The sequence below is a fragment of the Lissotriton helveticus genome, chromosome 4_1, assembly GCF_964261635.1.
Source record: "Lissotriton helveticus chromosome 4_1, aLisHel1.1, whole genome shotgun sequence".
In the NCBI taxonomy this organism is placed as follows: domain Eukaryota; kingdom Metazoa; phylum Chordata; class Amphibia; order Caudata; family Salamandridae; genus Lissotriton; species Lissotriton helveticus.
In genome coordinates this window covers 252,127,341-252,146,912 of record NC_136063.1, presented here as the reverse complement: position 1 = coordinate 252,146,912, position 19,572 = coordinate 252,127,341, and the positions used below count along the sequence as shown (strand labels likewise).

Below are 19,572 nucleotides of genomic sequence, written 5' to 3'. Positions count from 1 at the left end.
ACTTTTATTTCAATTACATATGCCTGCCCAGTTTCATAACTTCCCCTGTCCAAGCACAGATTCTTTAAAACTTTTCAAGCCTCGTGAACTTCGCGTAGCTTAAATTGTCAGGAAAATTAAACTATGTTCTGCATAAATAAATGTAAGCAAAACAATATTTTAAGTAGTAAAAGTTAGTCACAAAAACATGTGTCATAAACATCTTGGAAGGGTTTTTTTTCACCCACAAGTGAAGTTTTTGTAAACTTTTGAACAATGTGCAGCCCTACTAGTCACAACACTTGCAATATCAAACGTTTTGGGAAGATTTTCTCAATTCAGGTTAGGTTCGACCCAGGGCAGGACTGGCCGTAGCAGGCACCGGGCGTTTCCCTGGTGGTCCGCCATGGTGACGGCTGGTTTTGTGCCCCTGGGTGTTTGTTACCGGTGTCACAGGGACATTCCTTGGGTGGTGCATAGGCATTGCCATATAACCACAAACACAGGTTTTGATGAAAATGCCTACCTACAAAGAACTGTAGACAAGGATTAGCGCCAATATCCTGCGCCTCCCCGAGGCAGTGTAATAAACTAGAACATTTTAATTTCTCCCTGTTTCTGAACTCTTTGCATGTGTGCTGCATTATACAGCACACATACAAAGAGGAAATGCATTAAAGGATGCTGAGCACAATGCAGACTCCCTTGCACTATGGTACAAGGGTGACTGCATTGGCAGCACAGCACAGCAACTTTACTTGCTGCACTGTGTTGCATGAACTCTTTGTAAATATGTCCCTCAGCCCGGGACAATTATGATGAAAGACTAGTTTTACGGCACAAGGATGGAGCTCCTAAGGGCTCTACTCACAGAAAATTGCATCTAGATTCACTAGTATGCCGATGATACACAACTTTACCTGAAAGTCTCCTCTACTCCAGACATCCAATGCCTCAACACTGCCTTCACCTTATCCAGACCTGTATGTCCAGCGCCTATCGTAACATAACACAACTTGTGTATTTGTAAAGCGCACAGAGTTCCTATTATTTGCCAATAATAACAGACAATAAATAAAATTAACCTGGCTCAGTGACATGAACCTTGATGGATTCTAACCCCAAATTTCACCGAATGCCAGGTCACTTGGAATCACCTTGGAAACTAACCGTGCCTCTAAAACACAAAAAACCCGTCAAAGACATCCTGGTACCGGCTTTCTCTTCTAAAGTGAGTGAAACTCCTAGAAAGCGACTTCTGAATTTCTGTTCAAGTTCTTTTATTCTCGCATCTGAATGTGGTAACATCCTGCTCCATTGTCTTCTACACTGGCACTGCCTAAGAGCATCCTAAATGCTTCAATACATCCAACGGGGCCTGGAAGAAATATGATCACTTCACCCCAATCCTTTTTTAACTCATATGGCTCTCCTTACTGACCCACACCATCAACAAAACCAGCTGCTTCATTTAGAAAACCATCATAACCGTTACCTCTGCTTATTGTGTAGACCATCTCTGGTGGCTTTGGGCCCACCCACAGCCAGATAACCATAGAACTGGTAAGAAGTAGTGTAAAAAATGAAAAGAAATGCATTACACAACACAACAGATTGTGAGGACGCCACCTCTCCAAAGAGACAGTGGATGTCAACGGCACTCCTGATGGCGAAGATATGTATGCTTCGTCATTGGCACTCCTTGAGCCTTCCCACTGACCTGGAATGGATGACTGAACTGTTCCAACTGGGCACCTATGAATGAAGCATATGCAAGGCACAATATCGACTCCAACAATTCCATTCCTTTAGAAGTCTATTCTTCCTACTCACTGAATGGTAACTTCTGATGCATTCCTCTCCCCTAACCCGGTCATGAGCTTCGCCATAGTTCTGCCTTCCATTAGAAGACATTTAGGAGCAAGAAGAGGGGGACGCTAGACTCTATGGCACAAGTCTGCACAAAGAACATTACACACAGGGAGGAGTGTCCTGATCGCAATTACAAACACCCACATGCTCTCCCATCACTCATAAGCAGGATGCCCAATAGAAATCATATCTACCCCAGCACATTCCTTTCACAACCTCATGTGCAAATGTTGGGGTGAAAGTGTGCACTCAGGGGCAACTGACCACTGAAAATAACAATAGACAGTATAAGATATTGTAAAGTGCCATGGCAATCATCACCTTCCTTTATGGCTGATAATACATACACTTTATATACCCGATCCTGACCAAAAGTAGTAAGGATTCTGACTAGAGGTGGACCTGTGTACACACTGCAGGTGGAGAGGGAGGAGGCCGAGTGGATGTTGTTGACCAATTTGTCAGCCTAAAAGGGACTGGGTGGGGTGCTGGACACCAATTTACCATAGTTATTGGGTTATCTGCTTGAGAGATCCCCTCACTTATTACCTTTTTTCTTGTGTTCTTCCTTTTCCTTCCTTTCCCCTCTATACCAGAGAGGTCAGAGACCTATGAGGATGTACTTGCAATATATTTTGTATGAAAAATAAATCCCAATAAAGAAATGTTCAAAAAGAAAAGAAATACAATAGCTCTTTTCCATCAACATGATCAGGAACAACATCATTCTATCCAAAAGGGGCACCCTAATGCTGCTCCAATTTAGAATACAGTTGAGGACACACTTCTTTAATGAACACTACATCACAATACAGTATCAATCCAATAACCAACTACAGCTCCCAATCATACTCATTTAAGTAGAGCTACTGTACACCTACCAGAATAGTGATTGACTAGGTGCTCAAGGCACTGGAAGGTGAGCCGCGGTGAGATGTAGTACCAGTTGTTTGGGAGGCGGAAGATGCGGTAGTGCTTCACTTGTCTGTGCCGCACCGATAAAGAATACAGACCTGCAGAAAGTGGTAAATGTTGAGGCACTAGGCGAATGAAAATATTCACAATTCACTAGGGACAGATAGAAGATGTACAACAGTGAAAAAGGTCTATCTTTTTTAAACAGCATTTGATACTGAGAGTGAATGGTTTAGTACTTGCATTAGGGGCTGAGCACAAATTGTGCACACCCTTCTTTTGATCAGACACTTTGGGGCCTATTATGATGTCAGTCAGAAAATCTCCGACCAACATCTCTGGTTTCAATTCCGACCACGTAATAACAATGTAGGAGGTCGGAATTGAAAACGGCCAGTCGGAGGCTCCAACGTAAACCCTGAGGGTGGCGTTTCCTCCGTCGGGTTTCCAACAAGCTTTCCATGTCGGGCTTTCCGACATGAGAAGCATGTTGGAAAGCGACTTTGGGGGCTCCTAGCAAATACCTCAATCTTACCCGGCCTCCAGTTTGGGCCAAGGGGGCATCTATGGTGCTCCTCTGTTAATCCCTGGACTGTGTGGCAGGCACTTAAGCCTGCCACACCGTCCAGGGATTAACAGAATGTCCCATTTCTCCATGGGAGCTTGTGCTATGGCCATTTTACGGCCTTAGCACAAGCTCCCATAGAGAAATGGGAGTATGCGACTGCACCATGTGTGGTCTCATTGTAATGGCTGTGTGGGGAAAGCCGACGAGAGGTCGGTCGGTCTTGAGGCCATGGCGACTTTGTAATCAGGCCCTTAGTAGGTAACCAAACTTGCAAAACAGTGTGCAAGGGAATTAAGGTCGACAAAAATGTATGCGCATATTTGTCACCATTTTATCACACAGATTTAAAAATTGAGTGCAGATACATGCTCAATGAGATGCACAAATATTATTTGTGCCAGGATCATTTTTGAACTGATGCTTTCTTATTTTTTAATGTGGTGTGCAATTGTATGTCCAAAAAATGTAGTGGCATGTAACTTCGTTTAGATGGCTCACTGTTCTCATGACGGTCATAGGTTCCCAAAAAAAGTAAGTGCACTGACCTTATCAATTATTGTAAAAATGAAGTCTTACCCCCCTCACCTTTCTTACTTTCACTTTGTCGAATCATGTAACAGCCCATCTTGGTCTCCGGAAGCTGCAGAAGTTCCTCTGCTTTCTGTCGGCTAACACCTTCAAATAACCATCTGCACAGAAACAGTGACATTTATTAGGCCAATAAAGGTTGAAAATCGGCGATTAGATTAAAATAAAATGGCTAGTTTGAGAAACTGTTTTGTTGGCTAATGAATGGTTCAGGGGCCAGTGCACAGTGAGAGATTCAACATACACAGGGTTCCTTGGTGTTTCGTAAGGATCTAGATTTTGAAATTCCTTAGGGAAATTCATGAGGCTATTTGTCAAAGTACACAACCACAGAGCAATGTAGTTAACACAGGAAGATGTTGCAGGTCCAAGCCAAATTTAGATAAAAGTCTATAAAGTTGCAAAATATGGTGCATGGATGAAACATTATATCATTATCTGAGCAAATTAAATAATCAGAAATTATTTCAAAAAGGTAGCTGTAGGAAAACATTTCCTTTATCATAAATGTTCATCAGGGGGAAACAGTGAACTAAAATTGTTCATTAAAGGTGGAGCAGGCAGACACATAAATGCTTCGAACAGGCCGTACAGACTCCCACTTCATCAATTATCTTGATATTATTTACAATGCAGAATAGGTGTGGACATTTTTAAAAGCATTCTAACAAGATTTTTAAAAGCAGCATTCCTGAAAATAAGCTGTACCTCACTAAGCCCTCTTGTCTAAATGGTTAGGAAGCACCCCAAAACCATAGAGGTGTTCCTTATAGCCTACAGTGAAGGGAATTCCATCAAGATGGCGGCACTCCCTGAACAATAGAGGATCATGGAGCCAACTACCAAAGCAGAATTTCTGTAGAACGTTGCCACCAATCCCTCCACTACTATGCTTTCTCTAAACAGGTGAATTTTCTGAGCTTGGTAGTCCTAACATTTTCCCAGAGTGAGATCTGAAAATAAACATGTACGACCTGAGCAAAAAGAAAAAATAAGGTATTTGTTGGTATGCTCTTTGACTTGTCCCAGTGTCTATCTTGTGTGTTTGATGATAAGTTTTGTCATTTTCAAAATCACAAGCCTTCCAAAATGGATATTCTTTTTATTTCTTTTTCTGTGTCTCACAGTGATTTGTGTTATGGGTACGTTTGCAAAGAGTAGGGATACTGGCTTTTAACCCCACCTACATATCTTTAGAAATGTCACTCACAGGCCATTGTGAAATTTTACATTATATTACTAATTAATCTTAGGGTGTACACCCTGAATATCAAAATCAGAATAGTAATGGCACAGAAAATTGTGGGCAAAATGCCAGATCCATAATATTGACAGGTACATAAGTGGAGACATTTTGTACCAAACTCCACACATATCCGACTTGCCGACATATGTCTTTAAGGGATATAGATATTGAATTAGGACTAGTACATCTATACTTCCCTATATGAACTTACTTTTTCGATATTTTGGCCCTCAATATTCTTTCCACAATATTTATGTAGGTCGATATTCTGGAAGTCGATATTTAGTAATACAAGCAATTCTAGGGAACCATTGTAGTTGATAGATTTAATAATTCAAGGGACATAAAATGTGATCCTGTGGACATGCTTTTTTAATTTCGCACACTTTCTTTGTCCTAACATCACCCCTAATTTGGCCACCAAACTTAAGATCTCTGGAAGGATCCGGGTAGTCAGAAGCAAATATATTATCTAGCTAGCTATACCTGATATCCATCAAGATGAGAGTCTTGCTTTTGAATTTCTCTCTGTGGCACTGTAGCTTCTCCTGACATAACATTGTCTTTCATATTGTTTTTCTTTCATCTGGCCTTAAAATGATATAATAATAATTCTTTAGGCAGGATTTTCATGCATATTGCTAGCCAAGTACTCATCCTTGACATATGAATCAAACATTTTATACTCTGCCTTTATTGTTTTTAGCATGCATAATGTGTATCACCATAGTATCTATTTTAGTTTTTTATTATTCTCTGGTGAATTATATATATTTATTGTCACAAAGTGCTTGGTCAATACTTTTATGTTTATTTATTTGTCATTATTATGGGTAATAGAACAATGTATCATCATTTTTGGAAAGTTATTTGCACACTTGATATAATAAATGAAAAGAGAAAATGTCGGTGACAACATTTGGGCTACAGTAGGCTACACATTAACCCCTTCCCTGCGGGGCTAATTCCCCCACGGTGCAGGGGGATGAGGGGGCTGAGCAGGGTGCCGCGGTGCTCATGACGAGACCAGCTCATTATGAGTCACAGTGGAGCTTTGTCACAACCCCGCCCACTGATTAATTCGCCCGCACAGGCGGGGAATCAATCGCGCGTGGCCGGCGCAGAGTCGTTATGACGAGCCCAACTCATCATGAGCACAGCTCCAGTGTGACTCATGACGAGCTGTGCTCGTCATGACCACCGAAGAGGTTAAAGTTAATGTAGCTGATTAGTAACTTGACTGTAGCAAACAACTCAGTAAATAGTTTGAAGCAAATACGCTTGGATTCTGGATAGAAGGTCATGAGTAGCTGGAGTATGGAGAAAACTTCTGATATGTGAGGAATTGTTCTTCATAAGCAAGAATCCTTCTTTCTGGCATTTCTTGTTGTTTCCTTGGATTCTCGAATAACAATCATATGATTTACTGAACAGCTTTGCCTTCTGTAAATTTCAGAAGAATTAGTAGCGTGGCTGTGCTTGCATGGCTTAGGATCCTGTGTTTCCAAGGATCAGTACCACGTTTCCGTTTTTTGTACATTTGATCTTTGGGTGAACTTTGAATTGGCCAAAGAGACATTCCTGTGTGTGTTACTGGTCTTTGAGCTGGACTGGTTTTGCATATGTCCGCTAACGTTTATTGATCATGGCTTGCCCAAGACCCAGGCTAGTGTTTATATGGGGTTATGAGTTTATTCTGCTTATGACAATTAATGACAAAATGTACTTAATGTGTTTTTTGAAGGAGCGGTTGAAATGAACCTTGTGGGACTATGATCACTGGAAGTTGAATCTTTTACAACAACATTTATTTCTTGTGCGATGGACAGATATGAGTCAAGTAATACATGTATGACGCCAGTATTTTAGGTTAGAAGTGAAACTGTTCCAGAGTGCTGGTAACCATTTCAACGTGATCTTTATGCTATTTGTTTGATCTATAATAACATTTCAGTTTTGTTTGTTTGTGAGGTGATGGAACGTGTATAAATTATCAAAATACTGAGCAGCAAAGTGATTGTGGTAACCGTAGTGGGTTCAAGAGGGGGCTGATCTTGATAGGGTCCAAATCAGGTTTTTTAGCAAAATAATCAAGGATTGGCCAAGTGAGATGGAATACTATACAGCAGACCAGAGTGCTTGATACAATGGCTGCTTGTCATGAGCCACCTAGACTCCATGGAGCAAATGATTCAAGAAGAGAACCCTGTCCTTGTTGATTTAAATTGTAAATGGAGCATGGCAAGGAGAATTGGCATTTTCCCTGAGATTGCTGGAAATTCCTAAACTGAAGATCACAGAAGAAGTGTTGTTAATCCAGGTGCAAAATGAGATTGAAAGCACTTATTCGATATTTTATTGTGAATAGACCCTTAAGTGACTCATATCATATCATATGCATCAGGTATACTGTTAAACTGTTCAGGAAACAGCCATGCCTCTGCTGATATTACTATATTTGTTCCTCATCCGGTGCCATTCATGGTATTCATCTTTGAGAGTGCATCATGGTGGTGGGCTTAAGGACCTGCACTTACAAATATTTTATATTTGTTTCTAGTTTATATGCCTTTCTACAGCAATGTTTGTCAATTATGGGAAATAATTTGTTAAATATGTCAAGTGGGATTCCTAAACATAGCATGTTCAAGACCAGGTTCAGTATATTAAACATCGTTAGATGGTTACAGAATGCATACAGAGTACTCACCCATGGTAAACCTTTGCTACGTATTGTGAGGGAATATAGTTTTCTCGACCTGTGTTTAGGGAAATCACTCTCCACCAGCCTCCCTCACTGTAGGGTGAACAGAATGAGAATTTCTATCATGAATGATGCTAACAGATTGAAAACACACCAAGAGAGTAAAAGCAAAAAGCACAAGCACCCTGCCCTGCACATTGAGTAACGTGGTTATGCTAAATTGGGTGTAGAACCCAATTTGCGTCGCAGTTAATGTGCACAAATATCACACTGACCTCTCATTTTTTCCATGAACACACTTACCATGTAATACTAGTCAACAGCAGCATTCTGAGGGTTGCAACTCAGAACAAGGGACAGTGTATGGTATTATTACTTTGTCATTTCTTCATTCTACCCTGCAGAATTCATGTTCAGTGAGGGTAAATCACAGCAGGGTGAAATTGCACTCTGTGGTATCTCTAGTTCCTCTTCCGCTATTGCCGGTCTCTAATAGAAGTAGGACCTCAGTTGCCTAACATTTTAATATTTGGGTAATTATCACTCTTTTCCCATCCTCTCTGCCCTCTTCTTCTCTCATCTTAACTCTAGCTACCACATCTCTCCACACGTCTACATTTTATAATCTCCTCGCATCAGTTCCCCAGTAGCACCCAATCCTGGGGCTGTGCCTTTGCCCCGTCTACTGTAGTGTATGTGGTTTTCCTTGAATTGCACTATCTCTGCTTCTGGATGGACCATACAGACCCAATGCTGCTCTTTCTGCTGTTATGCTTGTATGCTTCCATTTGAACCTTGAGCTCCACTTCTGAGATGTATGTGGTTGTCCTTGGTAAGCACAAGCTCCACTTCTTGGTGAACCCCACAGACCCACTAATGTGATGCCCTTTGTCAGTTCTTGGGTTTTGCTAGCTCTACATCTAAATATTTTTCATAGACCAAGTACTTAAGCATCTCTGACTGTCCTTAGTTGTTCCATGTCTGTTCCTAAATGGACCCCAATGTCCCATTATTAGCATGGTTCTGCTTCTCCGAAGGAGGCTCCATCTCTGTTTCTGGATAGGATCCATAGATGCACTACTGTGATGTTTCCGGCTATCCCTGGATTATGCAATTGTTGTTTATGACTAGGTTCTTCAGTCTCAGTGATCAATGGTGCATTCTAACTTTCTCGGTTGTACCTTTCAGCGATTCAGGATTGACACAGTCTTGTTATTATATTAGCTTACCCGTTTCCAAGAAAATTATCAATTTGACAAGGTAATTATGGTACGCACATGCTAACCCTGACACTTGCGTCTTCTATATGCCATGATTTAGCATACTCCAAGTTTGCTCCGAAATCTTTTAGGGCTCCTCCAAACCTCATGCACAACACCAAAGTACTTCTCTAATAGGTCACACAAAAAAAATAAAGAATTAGACTATACCAGTCAGCACAATGGAGTAGTCTTTTACTCTACCACTAGACTGCACTTTATGAATCTCAGGCAGGTTAGGAAAGTGCTACACAAGTATCACAATACAGTAGAACATCTCACACCTGGAACTAACTCTCTGCACAGAGTCACGTTTAAGGTGGAGGTGGCCTCGAGGAGCAGGGAGAGCATTGCAGATGGTTGTCGCTTTAGCTCAAGGAGCAGGCCAAGAATTGTGGACAGTCATTGCTGTAGCATGACGATCTAATCAGGCATCGCGGACGGTCATTATTTGAGCTTCACGTTGTATGTAGAGATGCGGGTTCAGTCTTTCTCACCTAGTCAAGAGGGCAGCAGGATAGCAGTTCTTCTGGCCTGCAGTCAGGCAGAGTGGCAATCCTTTCAGCAGCACAGCAGTCCTTCCTGGCAGAGCCCACTTTGACATTTGAGAAGCTTCCAGAGGTTTCCACTCCCCAGAGGTGTCAGGCATCACTTTCCTTCCTGTCCTGGCCACAGCTTTTCTGGGGTCACAAAGGACCAGTGCCAAAACCTTTGTTAGAATGTTCAGGCGGAGCCTTTGTGAAGTGCAATTGTTGCAGGTGACAGCTTTTCCCCCTCATTAACTCAGAGTGGCCCATCCTGCCAACACCTAGCTTCCCTTTGTCTCACTGTCTGGGAACAATACACAAGGACCAACTGCTAGCTACACCTAGTCATGAACAGGCTGCCAGCACCAAATTGTTAGGACAAGAAAATGCAAGTTTTCTAAAAGTGCCATTTTCAGAAGTGGGACTAAAAATCCCACTCTACCATTGAAGAGAACTTTTACTCCCAATTCTTTAGACCCCAAACTCAACCTGTCTACCTGCTCGCAATTGATCACGTATTAAATGTAATAAGGTAACCCAATGTTATCCTATGAGAGAGGTAGACCTTGCAGTAGTGAAAAACAAAATTAGGAGTTTTTCACTACCAGGACTTGTCAAACATAAAAGTACATGTCCAACTTTTTAAATACACTGCACCCTACCCTCTGAGCTGTACAGGGGTTATGCTAGGGAGACACTTATGTATTAAAAAGGAAGGTTTGCGCCTTCAAAAGCTTTATTTTGACAGGCTGACCTGGCAGTTTGAAGCTGCACACACAGGCTGCAATGGCAGGCATGAGAGATGTTTAAAGGGCTACCTAAATGGGTGGCACAATGAGTGCTGCAGGCCCACTAGTAGCACTTTAATTTACAGGCCCTGGGTACATATAGTACCACTTTACTAGGGATTTACACGTGAATTAAATGTGCCAATTTGGTTAAAGCCAATTCCACCACGTTTAAAGGAGAGAGCACAGGCACTTTAGCACTGGTTAGCAGTGGTAAAGTGCTCAGAGTCCTAAGAGCCAACAAAATTGGGTTCTGAATACAGGAGGAGGGTGAAGGCAAAATGTTTGGGGATGACCCTGCAGAAAGGGCCCATGCCTATGGTTTGTAAGGGAACTTCCTAATCACCCATGGGAGGAAGTTGCCATAGACATAATTGGACCTATAAGGAGTGAACATCAAACTCCCTATCTTATTGTGTTGCATGATTTGTATTCAAGATGGGGGGGGGAGGTTTCCTGTGTGTAGGGATTATGACATTTTTGGAAGAAGTGTTTAAATGAGAACGTGTTTCCACTGTCATTTTCTCCGAATACAGCCCCCAATTCTGTTGCAATTAGATTGAAGCCTATAATACGTCCTTATGTATTCTTCACAAGAAAAGTTCAATTAGTCACCCAGAAACTAACTCGGCTGAATTGAAAGAACATTGAAGAAGTGTATCCAGTTAGCCAGAAGTAATACTCTAGATTGGAAAAAAGAACTTCAACAGAGATTCACTTCCTATCATATTACTACTCATTTTACCACTAATAAAACCCATTTTGAGTTTTTTAAACGGAGAGCACCCAATACTGCTCTGGGTCCAGGGTGGATGAGTTAGGAAAAAGGTGTGAAGTTAAATGGTAAGGGAGACTGGAGAGAAAGCAAGTTCAATTTGCAACACAAAAGAACACAGTATTTTGACAAACAAAAGGTCAAAGGTGCACAGGTTTGTGTCAATCAATAAATCAATCAATCAGGGTTCTTATAGAGAGCGGCTAATCACCCGTTTGGGTCTCTAGGTGTTGGGGGTGGGGTCTGCAGTTCAGACGAAGAGCCAGTTCAGTCAAAGAGCCAGATCTTGACGTCCTTCCTGAATTGAGGAATTGTGCGGGATGTGGCCTGTGGTCCAAGTACATCAGAGGTAAAAGGGTGGGGAAGATGTTTAAAGATGCTGTCAAGACTGATGATGGTTTGTGCAGGAAGAGGTTGTGCAATGTTCCAAAGGAAAACTGTGATATATCATTTTCAAATACAGTATGTTATGTCAGATCGAACAAGTACTAGTTTGCATATAAGACCAGTGTATCTTGATGAATATATCAGTGGATAACTACTTACAGTGTTTATGTTTTCAATATTGTGTTTTTTTCAAGTTTTTATTCCCACTCTAAATCTGTTATGGTTCTTTCTCTCTTTACATGTCATAACTGTGTTAAGGAGGGAGAAATGTTGTGTCCCTCTCTTTGTGTTGCTGCTGTCTTTCTGTCATCAGGTTCAATCCTGGAACCTTCATGTGAGGTTATAACGATTTGAATGTTGGGGAGTTGGCAGTTGCACTGTACTAGTGTGGCTGACATGTTCAGGACATTAACTCACCAGTTTACTCAGCTTGTTCGGTTGCTTTACTCACTCACCACCTCACATTCTTAGTACGTCATTAACAGCAGTGAACAATTTCCGCTCTGTCTTTGTGGTCTGAGATTTTAAATCCTTTTGGGCCACAATGGACCACTAGAGTATTCAGAGCACCCACTGTGGAAACACTGCGTAGATGTCTATAGGTACGCTCTGGGTGCCTCGTCGATCAGTCAAAACTATATCAAAAACTGTAACACGACGCTTGAACATGGGAGTCTATGTTGAGGTGATGTGCATGCAGAGGAAACACACTTTAACGATGCATTTAGAGTGCATAAATGTCTTTAAAGTATTACAAATATATGACCACTTCTTTACGGTCATGAGTTACTTATTGTGGTCTTTAATATGGCTTTAGAGCCCGGCGTAGCTTTACCGGCCTTTCAGCTTGGCCTCTAACAAGGGAGCAGGCCTTTAAATGGCCAGTAGAGCCCGTTACGAAGGCTATTAGAACATTCCGCCCCTAGAGGTAAGAATGTTCTAAATAGTAAAACAATTGTCTCAAGGAGCCCGAGTGGGTTGAAATCCCCTCGATTTCCGTGACGTCTTTGTTCACAGCAAAAGCTATGAACAAATATTGGTATGTTGCTGCTCCGGGCTTCTACCGGCCATTAGAAGCCCGGAGCACTCCATTGTTCTTAATGGAGCGCTAACCATTCCAGTGTTCTAATATTGCTCAGGACACGCTCATGAAATAGACATGCCAGACCACTGCACTTACCATGTGAAAAGATTACATTAAGTTTGTCCAGGGCTACTGGCTTTTGGAGAGTTTAGTGCGAGGGGTTATATTAGGAAGGTATTTCAGCCTGTCTTTAAAAAAAATTACACGTAATGCATCCTCCCTGAAGCTCTAGTTTGCCTTAGAGAAAAACTGGGCGTTTTTTGTAGACTGATTTCACTCATTTCACTGGCAAAGCCAGTAGGCCTGGGGTTGCCTACCAGTCTTTCCTTTTCTATGCTTGTTTTATTTTGTCTTGTTTTTTGGAAAACGTTATTATTGGGGAAGGTGATGGGTCCTTGTCAATCTAAGAAAAACATTGTGTAAAAGGAAAAGTGTTGCCACACATTGCCATAGTGGCCATAGTGGTCCTTGGCAGACTAAGGGACTACTTTCAGTGTGGGTGTGCTTCTTCTGAAAGAGCGGAATGCCATCACTCACAGTAAAGTTAACCAATGGCTAACGTGGGACGACCTATTGCCAATGCTATGTGCTGTCGTGGGTGGAAAAAAAGATGAGACTAACACAATATCAGGGATGAAGAGGGCTGGAAGAAAGCTCCTATCAGTAAATATGTTATACACATGATTGTAGTAAAATCAAAAGGGCTTGCTAACACCAGACCTAAAAAATGGATAGACTTGGCTAGCGTGCCCGATTTGTAGAAAAAATACTTTATCTCTCCAGTGCATGCATTCTTGTATCTACTTGACAGACTTCAGTAGCAAACACAGAGCAGCATTTCACCCTACTGCTTTGCTTCTCTTTACAAGTACTTAACACGCTTCTGTCTGTAACTATTCCCATCAAAGGGGAACCACCTACCACTGGAGCACCAGTGTCTGCCTGTTTGCCAAGACCGGTGTGCCCTGTGAGGAAGAGGAGAGCTCTTAGAGGGAGCTAGGTCTAGTGGAGGACCCTAGAAATAGATTACTGTAGCGCAGTGTGAGGAGACGGCTGCTGCACTGATTGTGCCGTCGCCCTTGTCCAGATTCAAGTCAGCGGCCCTGTATGCCAGAGGGTTCCACCATGGAGTTAGCACACTGCCATGCTACTCGGGCCGTAGCCTGTGTGCAATTAGCAGTACTTCGTCGAACACATTTGTCTTTCAGGCAACAGTTTGAACTTGAACTGAGCTGTACCCAGTTAATTGCCGAGTATCATGGTCCTGTCCACTCTTCTGTTTTCTAAAATGTACCATGGTGAGCAAGTGTGCACTATACACCACAGCCTAGATTTACATGGCTTTCTGCAGGCAACTCACATTCTTGCACCTCTGTAGATTTTGTGATCTCAAATTCGTTTTTGACAGAATGATACTTTATGCCATCTCAGCAACAACACAACTTAGTTTTGTTCAGTGATTGGTGAGGATGAGTAACATCTGCTGCTCGAAGCAAAGTAAGAACTATCAGAAGCTCTCTATCTAAAAGCAAAATATCAGATTTGGCAAACATGCTATTTTAGTCCATCAGCGTCTGCATTTAGCATCAGTATCTCTTTTTATCACAGTGGCGCTTGCTATTTACTATCCATCTCAAAAGGTCTTTTCCATTGGGAAGGTGAACTTTTCACAGTGCAGAAACCTCTTTACACTACTTTGCATTAAAATGACATTACATGGACATTAGTGGGGGTGGTTCAATGCAAACACTCATAGATTTTGAAGGAAAGCACAATTTACTAAGAGAGCCAGATGCGCCTTTGCATCAATATATAACACCCACTGGAATCAGGCGTAAACAAGTAGAAATGTTTTCAATTCTCTAAAGAAACAGAACATTGCAGGTGTGCTGCAATGAACAACACACCTCCAATGTGTGTGAGCCTTCTGAGTTGTCTCTACATCAGAGTTAGTAATGGAAGGGCAGTCCTCCAACACAAATCCTTGGTAAACAACGCACAATCACCTCTCCACCACGTTGCGAGGTTGTGCGCCTCCCAAGGCAGCCTGTTTGTGCATCAGTCCCTCTGATGACACTAGCAGAAGCTGATCTTTGTAGAGATGACTGTGTGGCTTATCTTCTTTGAACAATGCACCGCAGCAAATGTTGATGCTGCTCTTTAGATTGTGATAAACAGTTGATGCTGGGCCGAATATATGTTTCACAGGCTCCTTTTGTCATTGCCACTTGCACACAATTGCCACAATGCAAACTAGACACCACCTCACATTCTTGCCCCCTTGTACATTTGCTGATCTCAATTTCATTTTTGCCAAAATGATACCTTATGCCATCTCAGCAGGAAGACAACTTAGCTTTCTTCAGTGATTGGTGAGGATGTATAACATCTGCTGCTCGAAGCAAAGTAAGCACTATCAGAAGCTCTCCATCTAAAAGCAAAATATCAGATGTGGCAGACGTGCTATTTTAGTCTACCAGCATCTGCATTTAGCATCAGTATCTGTTTTTATCACGGCTGCCCTGACTCCCTTTGAGGGGTCACCCAGCCCTCTCCCTTCTCCACTGTAAACCAAAGCCCTTCACACTGTGTACCTGCTCCCTACTTCCCTCTGCATTTGCACTCCTCACTGTGAGACCTCAATAGTGTAGAGTGCTCCATTGCTTTGAAGCATGGCTCATGCTATACATCACATACATTAAAACATATGTACGACATACTTGTAATAGCGCTAAGGCTCGCTTACCGTCCTGCTATACCTCAGTGGTGTTCTTGTAAACCTTGGAGAGTCCTTTTGTTAAGAACATAACTTAACAGAGGTTATAATTTATATTACAATATATCACAAATGTAGTGGAGACTTAGGGCCTGATTACCAGTTTGGAAGTCCATCGGACTGCCAAACTCGGGGTGGAGGTGCGGTGGCTGTCATGGACCGCCACACCAACGGTCCAACTGCCGTATTACGAGTACAGAAGTCAGATCGCTTTAGGACCGCCACAACCGCCAGGGATCCGCGATCCCTGGCAGTGGCGCTGTGGTCTGGTGAAGGAATATGCATGGCGGTGCCGATGCCGATGCCGAACTGCCATGCATATTACAAGTTTTCTAACCGCCAGCCTTTTCATAAAGGTGAGCCCGCCATTTAAAAGGCTGGTGGTGTGAAGACAAAGGGGGCCCAACAGGGACCCCTTATGTCCCTGAACATGCGGTTGCATGCAGGGGGGCATATGTGGTGCCCCCCTTCTTGCATGCACCCCTGTTCCTGCACAGAATAGACTGCTCAGTCCATTCTGTGCAGGAACGTCCATTGGCAATCCTGCAGCAGTGGAGTTATAAGGCGCACAATGGGTATCAAAGTATCACGCGCTTCTTAGGAGAACTAGGTGTAACTTCTACACTGAAAAAATAGAAACTGTGTATAACTCATGCAAAGAATTATTCTCTATCCTCAAATCACTCTCGTCATTGGACCGAACTACAGCGTCCACTCCAGCATTGGTGGAGAATTGTAATAAGATTGCTCATTTCTTTGCGTCCAAAGTAGCTACCATCTATGACACCTTTCCACCAGAGGCACGTGGTTCCATCAATTTTGATGCCCTCCCAGCTGAACCAGTTAGAGTGAACGGTTTTAAGGAATTCTTGGCTCCTAACCTGGATGAGCTGAAGAACATAGCGGCAGGCATCAAGTCAGGATCCTCATAGGACCCTGCCACACCGATGGTTTTGTTGCAAGGGATGAACACTATAATCCCTTACATTCAACAACTCCTCACAGTCTCTTTCCATGCTGGCGAGGTCCCCCTGAAGTGGAAGCAGGTTATTGTCCTTTCACTCCAGAAGAAACCTTCTGCTGGCCACACAGCACTTGATAACCTACGCCCCATCTCCTTGCTACTGCTATTTGCTAAAATCTCTAAGAAAGTGGTGAACAGTCAACTAACTACATATATCACCACAAATGACCTATATCATCCAACTCAGTCAGATTTTAGAGCCTCGCATTCTATGGAATCTGCTCTCTTGCTAGCTTCTGAAACTCTAAGAAAGTGTGCTGACGTTGGACCAACAGCTGCACTAGTCCTACGGGACTTAAGCTCGGCCTTTGACACCGTATAAAAAAAATGCGGTGTTGGAAGTCACGCTTTGTGCTGGCTATGGTCTTTTTTTCTTGAGTGTAGCTTCCAGGTCTCTCAGAATCCTTTTCTGTTAGAAAGCTTTCCCCTTAAGCAAGGAGTTGCCCAGAGCTCTATTATAAGCCCTACCCTGTTCAATCTCTATATTGGCTCACTTCCAGACATTGTGTAAAGACACAATGTAACAATTGTGTCCTATGCTGATGATACACAGCTAATTGTCACCTTATCTCAGGACACTGAGGCTTCGGCCTATTGTTTTTCCCTATGCCTAGAAGAGCTAGCTACATGGATGGCCAACCATTGTCTGAAACGTAATAGCAGTAAGGCGAAGGTACTGAAAGTAGGGCAATTTCCCTCTATCTGGACCTCAGTTTGGTGGCCTGAATCCCTCACCCCTAAAACAGAAACAAAAAATTTGAGGGTCTGGTTTGACTCGAAACTCTCCTTCGATAACCAAATTAGGAGAGTCGCTGGCAAGTGTTTTGGAATCCATAAAGTTCTAAGGAAACTTATCGATCTCCTCCCCATAGCAGCCAGAAAAACTATTGTTCATGTCTTGGTCACATCATAATTAGACTATGGCAACATCCTGTAATTAGGAGCAGCCAAAGGAAGTCTTACCAAACGTCAACGCATTCAGGATGCGGTGTCGCGTTTAGTTCTTAATCTCCCTAGGAGATCTTCTGCCTCTAAGGCTTTGAACACCCTCCATTGGTTACCTATTCAGAAGAGAACTATTTATAAGGCTATAAGGTTCTGTGCTGCTGCCATAAAATCTGGTGGACCAAGAGCCCTAGCTATCTCCGATCCCTTATTTTTCCTTACACTCCTTCTAGCAACCTCAGATCAAGTGGAACCCTCCATGCCAAAATTCATAAAGTCGAGAATGGGAGCCTGCTCATTTAGCTTTCTTGAAGCAAATATATGAAACACCCTGCCCTTAATGCTGCGATCTGAATCCGTGGAACACACCTTTCGCAAACAATTGAAAACCTGGTTATTTGCAGCTTAATCCTGGCTTCAATGTCCTTATTCTCATTCTGTATCCTTCTTGATAGCGCTCTTCTTTTTTATGAGGCCACGATCCTAGTGCGTGGACACACCATCGCTGTAACCAGGCACTTTATCAATGGCATTTGATGGAATGAGCGTTTATACTGCACCACCACAGGACCACATCACCGCTCGCCTGCCAGAAAACAAAATTACTTGCAATCTGGTAGGTTGGCGGCAGTCGGGTTTAGTGGTGTGGGAGCAGGCTGTGGTGTGGCAGTCTGCTCCCACACCGCCAGACTTGTAATCAGGGCCTAAATCAGAATTAAGTAGAAAACATATGCCAGCTCATCACTACTCATCCTTCCATTGGTATATGCACCTATTAGACCAAGACCTAAAGTGTGCTTAATTAAATAATGTACTCACCAGACCCAGTAAACCCCATTACCATTGGGCGAATTGGTTAGTAGTTATGGCAGATACTTTCTACTGTGTGTTTTCATCTTGGAAAGTATGAATACATTACAAAATTTGTATTTAACACATCAAATTGTCTGTTTTTATATTTTGGGGACATTTCCCATTTATACATTTCAAAAGGTGTGACCTGGAGGAATCTATCAGGGGAAAACTACATTAGTATGATAATTATCACATAATTCATAAAACTGATCTTTGTGCAAACTCCTCTTTGCACAGTGGTCAGAATTTACCTGTGAACTTGTATTGAGGGTATAAGAGCTGAAGCCACAAGCATTTAATGCCCTCTTGAGCACTTTCACTTTTATTGCAAAAATACCAACACAAAATACATAATGCTACCCCTGTCTGCTCTGACGTACTCAAGAGAAACCTATCCTAAGAAAGTACACCATGACTGTCATATTCCACATTAATCATGTGATTATAAAAGTCTTGGCTTTAAGCTATGTGTGGGGAGACTCTACAAGCCATCCCTCAAATAATCTACATCCTCCCTCTTTTCATCCAGCATGGCTTGATCCTATACATGCTGGTCTAGTCATTCCTTTTTTCCTGCCTTAGGATTATTAAAAGAAGCACTCAAAAGAGTGCAGAGCAAAAGATTGGTTGTGGAAGCAAGCATAGATGAGCATACACATAGTATCCCACCTCAATGTTTGTATAGCCTATTACCTCCTCAACAGCACTTCTTTTGATTGCCCCTCTCTGCCTGTTTTTTAACTGATTCGCTGCAGCCGTAATTACCCCGCGGTGTGGAGGAATTCCACACATTCGCAGTTCGGACGGTCCCCGGCCGCCCTCCGCACACGCCCACCGTGACGTCAGACGGCCGGGGCCGCCCGATGCACGGTAAAGGCTAATTAGGAGTTTCTTCATGTGTGACTTCCTGCCTTCTACCCCTTCCGATATTCCCTGATGGCACATTCTATGGCACTTGTGCACCAGTTGTTTGCATGTGTTGGGACAAAAAAGTCCCTCGCATGGTGATGGACGTGCACCCCTGCCCTTATTGCCCCAGCTGCAAGGATATCTGGACCCCTGGTGCTGATTTTTGCTGTCATTTGCAGACATAGATCCATCACATAGTCCTGTCTCACAGACATTGGTCTTGTTGGACAGGGAGAGAGGGGTAAAAATGCAAGCTACTCCTATAGTAGTGAAAGGATAATGCCATTGCCAGGAGTTAGGTAGCACAGCCTTGGTGGTGGTAGCATACTGTATAGTTTTCAGCAAGAGTTAACAGGCCTTTTTACCTTTGT

The 19,572-nt window shown here is 42.7% G+C and overlaps 2 protein-coding genes across 3 annotated transcripts in view; one reads left to right on the top strand and one right to left on the bottom strand.

Annotated features, from left to right (window-relative positions):
- The window catches only part of TG (thyroglobulin), an 825,201-nt gene that overhangs the window by 588,115 nt on the left and 217,514 nt on the right, over positions 1–19,572 (top strand). The window lies entirely within an intron of this gene.
- Positions 1–19,572, bottom strand: part of SLA (Src like adaptor) — a 91,517-nt gene that overhangs the window by 2,980 nt on the left and 68,965 nt on the right. Inside the window, exons 4-6 of one of the 2 annotated variants that reach the window (XM_078686737.1) lie at positions 7,879–7,965; positions 3,920–4,023; positions 2,733–2,864 (exon numbers count right to left, since the gene is read on the bottom strand). In XM_078686737.1, coding sequence (XP_078542863.1) covers positions 2,733–2,864; positions 3,920–4,023; positions 7,879–7,965 — 323 coding nt within the window. The remainder of the gene's footprint in view (positions 1–2,732; positions 2,865–3,919; positions 4,024–7,878; positions 7,966–19,572) is intronic. The other variant, XM_078686738.1, reaches the window with a different exon arrangement.